At 44.0% G+C, this 9,040-nt stretch overlaps 1 protein-coding gene across 1 annotated transcript; it reads right to left on the bottom strand.

Annotated features, from left to right (window-relative positions):
* Positions 1–3,329: 3,329 nt before the first annotated feature.
* Positions 3,330–7,690, bottom strand: LOC147622126 (uncharacterized). The gene is made up of 3 exons (XM_086823548.1): positions 4,060–7,690; positions 3,522–3,957; positions 3,330–3,417 (listed from the first exon to the last, which is right to left on the bottom strand). Exons 1-2 carry the CDS (start codon positions 7,688–7,690, stop codon positions 3,560–3,562), a joined length of 4,029 nt encoding a protein of 1,342 aa, XP_086679674.1. The 3' UTR covers positions 3,330–3,417; positions 3,522–3,559.
* Positions 7,691–9,040: the final 1,350 nt, after the last annotated feature.

Raw genomic sequence — 9,040 nt, 5'->3', positions numbered from 1 at the left:
GATTCTAAGTAAAAATGACTCAAATAATAAAATCATTGATTTTTATACCATAAAAACTCATAATTACATGGACATTTCTTTATTAGTGAAGATGGGTACGTTACACATGGTACAAGGAGAGCAAGCATAATACGACCTTTCTTGATTGCCACCCATGGAGGGAGGTTGTAATTCAAAAATATAATAGGCCAAGTAAACCATGATGTGGACTTGAAGCCAAATGGGTTAGCACTATCCATGCCTAAGCCAAGACATAAGTGACAGAGCTCGTCTTCAAACTCTCCACATTGATGCTCCACATGTTCCATGTTGATGAATCAACTATGATCCTCATGATATCATCAATTGAGAGATGAGTAGCATGCCATGTCATGAGTTGTGCAATCCCCTTACATTTAAACATATGCAAGGAATGATAAGGAAGTGTCTCAATACCTTTTGGAAAATTTTGTCTCCTTACAAATAATCCCTATAGCGGCTCTTGCCACATTGTATACATTATGTTGTGTTTTTATTAACCCCTCTAAATAGCATGCAATCATTCGGACATCCATGTATTTTTGTATAATCCATACCGAGAACAATCTCGCGAGTCAAAAAAGAAAAAGATTTTGAGAGGGAAGAATCATCTTGAGAATCCTACAACATAACATAAGAAATCATATGTCAAAATATCTACAAGAAGAGTATATAAAACATGAGACATTTTCTATTTAAGAGGATACAATGAGTCGATCTTACCTAAGAAGACTTGTGACACTTGTATCACTCCATCTATAAGTTGTTTGCAAGTTTAACAGCTCTAAGTTTTCTCATAGTGTAGAATACGAACATCTATAAGTTGTTTGCAAGTTTAACAGCTCTAAGTTTTCTCATAGTGTAGAGTACGAACATCCCTCAAAGGGGTGGCTGCCTCTCTATGCAAGGTTTCCTCCTCTTGTGATACATGGAAGCTTGGTCTCTATCACCTATGACCTCCCATTCAAAGAAGTCATTCACCATGTCTTCCATGATGAGATCCTCTTCCTCCTCATGTGGCAATGGTGGAGACACCTCATTCATTGGTTGGCGAAGATCATTCTCTGTCATGCTTTCCATATGAAGCCTTGCCACCTTTGGCAATCTACCTGGTGTCATTGAATGGTGTGGCATGTTGTGTAACACTCTCCTATGATTCTCCTCCTTGTCATCATCTACACTTGGTCTTATATATCTACACTTGGTCTTATATATTGGCCCTTCCATTGATCACACATATAATTAATTTTCAACCATGCTTCAGAACCACTCGTTGGTTGACTAGCTGGTCTTCAACGGAGAGTCCGGATGACACTTGTTTGTAAAAATAATGGAGCTGGAATATTGAGGATTATGATGAAAACACTGTGGTTTTATTGCGATTCTGTCTTGAAGATAGTTGAATCTGAGAAAAAAGTAATTTCACATTGAGTGCGTAAGTGGTGTGTTTATTTTCATGAGTGTCGTCTAGGGGGCCTAGGAACTCTTTTTCGTGGTACCCGGGACAAAACACAACTAAATTTTTATAAAGAGGGATCCCACTAATACAGTGGTTGGGCGATTGCTAACCCATGGGCTGGCTGGATCGGCGGATTCCTACAATAAAGTTCAGTTATGTTAAGTTACGATAGTTAAAGTAAGTCACAGGCAGATTCTTATTCTATGGGAAAGAATCAACGGTGGCTGTGCCTCACTTCAGGGGAAAAAAGCGATGATCTCTATGAACCAAGTGCAAGACCATCCTTGATTCGGCCATGAGACCCGCGGGTTCGGTCGGAATATAAAAGATAGTTAAGGCTCTTGACCCCGTTAGATAAATTTTTGTTAGAAGATTTTCCTAGAGGAATCACCCGTGCTTTCTAGGCGATGAATGTTTTTCTAATCTCGGTTTTGGAAGAACCGTCAAACTAGTCCCTTACCCGGACATTCATGGGCGAGGCCCCAAATGGGAAGCTTTGGCCTATGTGAGAGGTTGCTACTTCCGCTGCTAGCACTCCGGAGTTCGACGCGCAGAGAGGGCAGGGATCTCACAACCTAGGTGACACAAATCTTCTCTCTATCATCAACGAATGATATGGGTTGTAGGCTTTGTTGAGATATCGAGATCAACTAGTGGTACGGTGGACGTTGATGAACCACCTAGGTGATAGCTTCTGCATCTACACCAGTGGCATGGTTGGTGAGATTATGGGTGATATGCGGCTAGTGGTATGACAGGCTGTGTGACAACCATTTTGGATTACTAGAGACTGGCATAGTTATAGCGCTAGCTCATTTAGTTGGGTTCACATTATGGACCAATTCTTGTATGTTGTAGTAGTTGAGTACTAACCCATATAGTGTGTACTCTTATCTTTATGTTATGTTGGTTGAGAAGAGAAGAAGAAGATAGAAAACAATTCAGCGATCCATCTCTCTCTTGCATCTTGCTCTCTCGTATGTGTGTGTGTGTGTGTTTGCTTGCTAGGGTTTGAAGCTCTCCCTCTCCCCCACATTCTCTTTATGGTATCATAGCCTTGTTCATGTGAGAGCTAAGCAAGCAAGCAAGCGGCAAGAACAAGCAAGGAAGGAATCGGTACTACACGGGTAAGAGCACCATCATCTCTTTCCCCTTCTTGGTTTAGGTACAACACCCCCTCAGTAGCTCTGGGAGCTACACATCTCCGATTGAGGAGCTGTCTTCACGGGAGCGGAGCTACAGGGTAGGTATACTATCCTATTGGACTGGAATGAGGGTGCAAGAAAAGTCATGTACTGGCTTTCAATTAGTGTCACATACACACTATGATAGGACACATACAGGATACAAACACTCCAACAGTTACATGGCAGAATCTGGTTCAGATGGTCCAGACTAACACAAAGGCAAGGAAGTTGCAGTTAAAGCAAGAGTTGCATATTATGGAGAAGAAAAGCATGTATGCCTTAAAGATCAAGGGAATTGTTGAATCCCTTGGGTCTATCAATATATTAGTGGAGGATGATGATTTGGTGAGTGCCTTCTACTCTAATTCAGGTGTAGAGGCCGTGGTCGAGGCCAAGGTGGTGGCCGACAAGGAAATCAGAATTCTGGACAACAACAATCCAATGATTCACAACAGTAATCATACATAGGTGGAAGAGGCCAGTCTAGAGGTAGGGGGAGCCGAAGAGGCCGAGGTGGTTGGCAAAGAAATCAGAATGCAAATAGCATAGAGTGCTATTACTGTGGTAAACCAAGACACACATGTCAAAGGTGTTATGCTTAACCACACCTCCAAGAGGGAACTCTACACATTCACCTAATGGATGAGCAATGAAACACAAACATCGTGGGGTACTTACCAATGCTTTAAGCTCGTGTCTCTTTAAGGCTCCAAGCTTGCATGTATGCTCCAAACTCCAAGCTCCAACTCCACACTGTCACCATGGAGTTAAACACATGAAAATGTATGTTTTCACATATGTGAAGATGTGTTTACACTTCTTATTACCATCATAAAAACGGGTGAACGGTGACCCACCCATCAAAAAAATCATCCTTGGACCGTTGACCCGTGGACTATAGTAGCATTTGTTCCAAGTCGGGGAATGGCTCCGATGTGCCTCCTCCCTTGGTGCGATGCAGCACCCACTCGAGCGCTTCTTTCATAGTGGGTCGATCCATGGCTGATTCGCTCGTGCACATGAGAGCCAGCTGTATGAGCAGGTCGATTTGCTTGCAAACTATCTGATGATCACCATAGCTGCTGCTTTCTAACGATTGTAACAGATCCGAGTCCACATAACTGCCCTTAATATTGCTCACACCCTGCACGCATGTGCGCATCCACGCATGCATGGTTCGCCCTTCACCAAAGTCGCTGCTGGTGGGCTTCTTCCCCGTGACGAGCTCTAGCAGAATAATCCCATAGCTGTACACATCGCCTTTGGTGCCAGGCTTTACAAAGGACCCATACTCTGCAGTATTGATCATGATTCCACGTTAGATTAGGTTATGATAAAATTACTCATCATTCTTGCCAAACTCCAGCACATTAATGGGGAAAAAAATAATAATACCTGGAGCCACATAGCCTATGGAACCTTGGAACATGCCAGACGCCATCATGGAGCCCATAATTGGAGCATGGTGATCTGCAGGCAGCAGAATCCTTGCAATGCCAAAGTCTGCAATGTGCGGTTGCATCCCTTCATCCAGAAGGATGTTGCTGGGCTTGAGGTCGCAATGCACTATACTGCACTCCTGATCATACTCGTGATGCAAGTAAACAAGGCCTTGTGCTATTCCTATGGCTATGTCCACCCTCTGCTCCCAACTCAGGCATCCTCCAGCACCACCACCATGCAACCACTCCTCTAAGCTCCCATTGGGTATATGCTCCAAAACGATTGCTTTCATGTCTAAATTAGAACAATATCCTAATATCTTCACAAGGTTTCGATGCCTCAGCTTTCCCAACGTGTGCAGCTCCGAGATGAAGGCGTTATTAGCCATTGTGTTGCTCATCTCTTGAGTTTTGAGGACTTTGACAGCCACCACCTGCCCATCTCTCAATTTGGCCTTGTACACTGTGCTGAACCCCCCACTTCCGACGATATTTGCGGTGCTAAATGCATCAGTTGCTATCTTGATCTCCTCTTCACTAAGCCTCAATTGATTCTTTTCTAATACATCAATCTCAGGTTGATCACTAGTTGTACCACCATTGGGCGTTGTCTTGTCTTTATAAATGACAAAATAGCATATTACAGCACCTATGATGACAACTACTATCATGGCTGCAAGAGATCCCGCAATGACTGCAATCCTCCTTGTATTGATCGCCTTCTGTGAAGAGCTTGAGATATTGTGCGGGCAAGGCTTCTGGATGATGTCTCCGCACAAGCCCGGGTTCCCTGAGAAGCTTGAGGATGAAATGTGTCGGAAAGAGGGGCTGTCAGGAATGGAACCCGCGAGCTCATTGTAGGAGACGTTGAGGTACTGTAGGCTGGTCAGCTTGGAAAGAGAAACTGGAATGGCCCCTTGCAACATGTTGTGAGAGACGTTGAGGGAGTTTAGATTGAGAAGGGAGCCCAGAGAGTTGGGAATAGCTCCAGTGAGTAGGTTTGATGAGACATCCAAGGTTTGAAGCATCACACAAGCACTCAAAGCATCTGCAATGCTTCCCGAGAACTGGTTTTGAGAGAGGTCCATGGAGAGAAGTAACTGCAGCGCTCCAAGCTCTGCGGGTATTTGCCCAGTCAGCTCGTTATGGGACACATTCAAACCAGTACTAAGGCTAGAAATCTTGCCTATTGTGGATGGTAGACTGCCATTGAGCTTATTGTAAGCAAGATTGAGCAGCCTCAGAGCCGAGCAATCTCCTATAGCTTTTGGGATGTTACCAGTCAGCTGGTTGCCCCATAAAGACAACTCGTTAAGAGACTTGAGCTGCCCAACTGTTGAAGGTATGGTTCCTGTAAAGTGGTTATTGCTGAGACGAAGCACTACAAGAGCTTTGCAGTTGCCGATTGCTTCCGGTATGTTGCCTGTGAATTGATTATGGGGCAGATTAACAAGCTCCAACTTAGAGAGTGCTGCTCCCATTTGCAATGCATCGATACTCCCATTAAGGTTGTTGAATGACAAAGCCAACCAAGTGAGGTTGCGAAGCCGAGCTATGGTCGAGGGCAAGGGTCCACTGAGGGCATTTGCGCTCAGACCTAGCTCTTGCAGCAAGGTTAATGAACCTATGCTGCTTGGTATAGGGCCGGTCAAGTTATTCATCTCTAAATAGAGAAATTGCAAGCTCTTGCATTCTCCAATCTCAGTGGGAATGCTTCCAGTGAGCTGGTTTCCATAGGCAGACAGGTATTGTAGATTCTTGAGAGCTCTGATCTCTGGCAGCAGGGCGCCACTGAGATGATTCACTTGAAGGTCTAGTGTCACAAGGTTGAAGCAGTTGTATATGGAGGTGGGGATGGGGCCAGTTAGAGAGTTGAATAAGAGCCTGAGATCAGTGAGGAGCTTTAGATTTCCCAACTCAGAGGGGATAGGGCCTTCTAGATTGTTTAGATCAAGATAGAGGATAGAGAGGTTGGTGCAGTTTCCAAGTGTGAGAGGGATGGAGTCGGTTAGGTTGTTCCTGTTGAGCATAAGATATGAGAGGTTCTTGAGCTTTCCGAGCTCTGAGGGGATGGGACCTGTGAGGTGGTTTCTATAGAGGCCTATTATTTGAATGTTGGAACAGTTACCAAGTGTAGCTGGGATGTGGCCAGAGAGCTGGTTGCTAGCCAGCTCAAGAAATTCGAGATTAGCGAAAGAGCCAAACTGAGGTGGTATGGTGCCCTCAAAGTTATTGAAGGCTACATCAAGGATTCTCAAATTAGAGCAATTCACAAGGTTTGATAATTCTCCACTCAAGGAATTGGTGTCTAAGAAAAGGTCTTGCAAGGTTGGAATTCTGCACAGCTCGGAAGGAAAGGGTCCTGATAGAGCATAGTTAGTGTCCAGTATCAACATTGTTAGAGTTGTGGAGTTGCCAAGAGTCTTGGGTATGGAGCCATGGAGCTGGTTGTATGAGACATCTATGATTTGTATACCAGGGAGGGATCCTAACTCCTCTGGAAGGCTTCCATTGATTTGATTGTTACTAAGCAGTAGCTGTATGAGATTATTGCAATTGTTGATAGAAGGAGGCAAGTTTCCACTGAGGTTATTATTTGACAGAATTAAACTTCGAAGGCTTTTGCAAGCGCCTTCAGAATGCAGAGGGATGGAGCCCGTGAGGAAGTTGTCTGAGAGCTGGAGAAAAGTGAGGTTTTGGAGGAGGAGGAGGTAAGACGGTATGCGGCCGGATAGCCAGTTCTGCGAGAGTAGTAGAAGCCGAAGGTTAGAAAGGTCACCGAGCTCGGGTGGGATGGCTCCAGAGAGCTGGTTGTTGCTGAGATCAATCCAGAGGAACTGTGTGCAGTTGGCAAGGGAGGGTGGGATGGTGCCTGTGAGGCTGTTATTGTAAAGCAGCAAGATTTGGAAAGAGGAGATGTTGCCCAGCTCGGGTGGGATGGCCCCGGAAAGGTGGTTTTGGGCGAGGTTGAGGTGCAGCAAAGCAGGCAGCTGGCCGAGCTCGGGCGGGATGTTGCCGGACAAGAGGTTTTGGTGGAGGTCTATCACCAGCAAGAAGCTGCATAGGGCGAGCTCAGAGGGTAGAGTACCAGAAAGGAGGTTGGATGACAGGTTGAGAAACTGAAGGAAAGGCAAGGATCCCAAGGCAGGGGAGATGGAGCCACTCAACTGCAAGCCAGGGAGAAGAAGGGAAGCCACTCGAGACATGTTGTTGCAAGCTACGCCCACCCAAGTGCAGCAATTAGCAGTGCTAGCTGCGGCTTCACTACTGCTGCTGCTGTTGAACGTGTTGTTAACGCTCCACGTTGAGAGAGTTGCAAGGGGATCCTGCGTGATGCTTCGCTTGAACTCTAGAAGAATGAGAGCATCCTCCTCGCTGCTGCTAGCTGTGCTGCTGCTGCTGCTTACACGAGCCGACATGATGGAAGAAGACGATAATACATGATCAGCAGGCAGAGTACTAGCAGCAGCTGGTACGATTACTGGACGTGAAGAGGCAACAGCTACATAATGATTAAAGGATATAACAAGCAAATGCATTAACAAGATAAGCACCCAGGAGTGCAGCTTGATCAGAGTTGCCATAATGACAATATTGTTGCCAATTAGTTAGCAAAATGACATATTATGCAGGAGCTAATATATAGCTTTGCTGATCACGTCGTCTCCTTAAATTAGTCACCGGCTCACCACCCTCTGATTAACGTCCCTCGCTCGAATCTCGATTCAGTTTTGAATTTTGACTTAAGTTTTCAGGAGGTCCTGCACGACGTCGCACGTGTAATGGCTCAAAAAGTCGTCCACAGTGAACACGCCGCTACGGCAATTGTGAAAGTTGAAGCCCCTTTATAAATACTACTTGGCAACCAGTCTTTTGAGACTCCAAAGTCAAATTCTACTCAAACTTTCTTCAAATTCTTTTACCACATGGCACTTTTGTGAAACTCTTACTTAAGATAATATAGAGAAGAGAAGAGAAGCCTTGAAAATTACTACTTTATCTCGGAGTCAATACTATGCCAGGGTAGACAAAAAACATGTGTGGCTTTTATTTTGTCTCTCCAAGATACAAGAGTCTCCATATCCATTGTCATATCTCCCTCTCTTTGTGTGGTGACAGCGCGCTTATAACTTTTTTTTTAAATGCTCGCACACATGTATCGTCATCTCTCTCTCTCTCCACAACGTGCTTACATGGTTTTTTTTAATATACATGCATATGTCTATGTCTCAGGGGCTTAGCCCCAGCCTCGAAATGGCACCCAGCACGCTTATAAAGCCTTCATTGAAGCATTGGCATTGCAAATCTTCTTGAAATTTAAATTATTTTTAAAAAAAATTAACTTGCGCACCTTCCACGCCTTCCCACACTAAGGTTTCCACAATGCCTTTCATTTCAAAACCTAAACCGCAAACTAATTAATTACTGTGTAAACAAAATTTTGGCCCCATATTCTCTCCAAGTTTTGTGAGGTATCTTGATGACTTTTTTTAATGACATTAAATTTTCTATAATTACAATCCCTTTGTGTGATGTATTTGTGTGTTATCAAAGAAGGAAACCAAGCTTACATATAATTTGATCTATTCCTTGAGGTATAGTAACAAAGCAATGAAGTGATGTGGTTGTGTGTTATCAAAGCAAGGAATCCAAGCTTACATATTGATCTATTCATTGAGGTATAATATAAACCATTTTTTATTTGTGTACTATATTATGTTGAAAAAGCCATATTTGGCATCACATATTTATAAGAATCTTGGCTACCCATGGATATGTTATTGTGTAACATGGGTAGATTTGATGAAATCCATAGAAAAGGATGAAGTACTTAGAAAAGGATGGTATATCTCCGGTAGATTGATGGAGTATAAAGAAATTTACCTTGTGTGTGGCCACTTGCACATTCTAAAATGTTTGGGGTGTAATTTTAG

Source organism: Cibotium barometz, chromosome 29 (assembly GCF_041138505.1).
Source record: "Cibotium barometz isolate CiBa-2024 chromosome 29, ASM4113850v1, whole genome shotgun sequence".
NCBI classification, from domain to species: domain Eukaryota; kingdom Viridiplantae; phylum Streptophyta; class Polypodiopsida; order Cyatheales; family Cibotiaceae; genus Cibotium; species Cibotium barometz.
Note: the sequence above shows the minus strand (reverse complement) of the source record. Positions and strands in the feature narration are given on the sequence as shown.

Bases quoted from the DNA above. Each gene is read 5' to 3' on its own strand.
- LOC147622126 (XM_086823548.1), bottom strand. From the start codon at position 7,690: ATGGCAACTCTGATCAAGCTGCACTCCTGGGTGCTTATCTTGTTAATG. The intron at 3,958-4,059 runs GTATTATTATTT...TCAATACTGCAG, and splicing joins CATAGGCTATGTGGCTCCAG to AGTATGGGTCCTTTGTAAAG.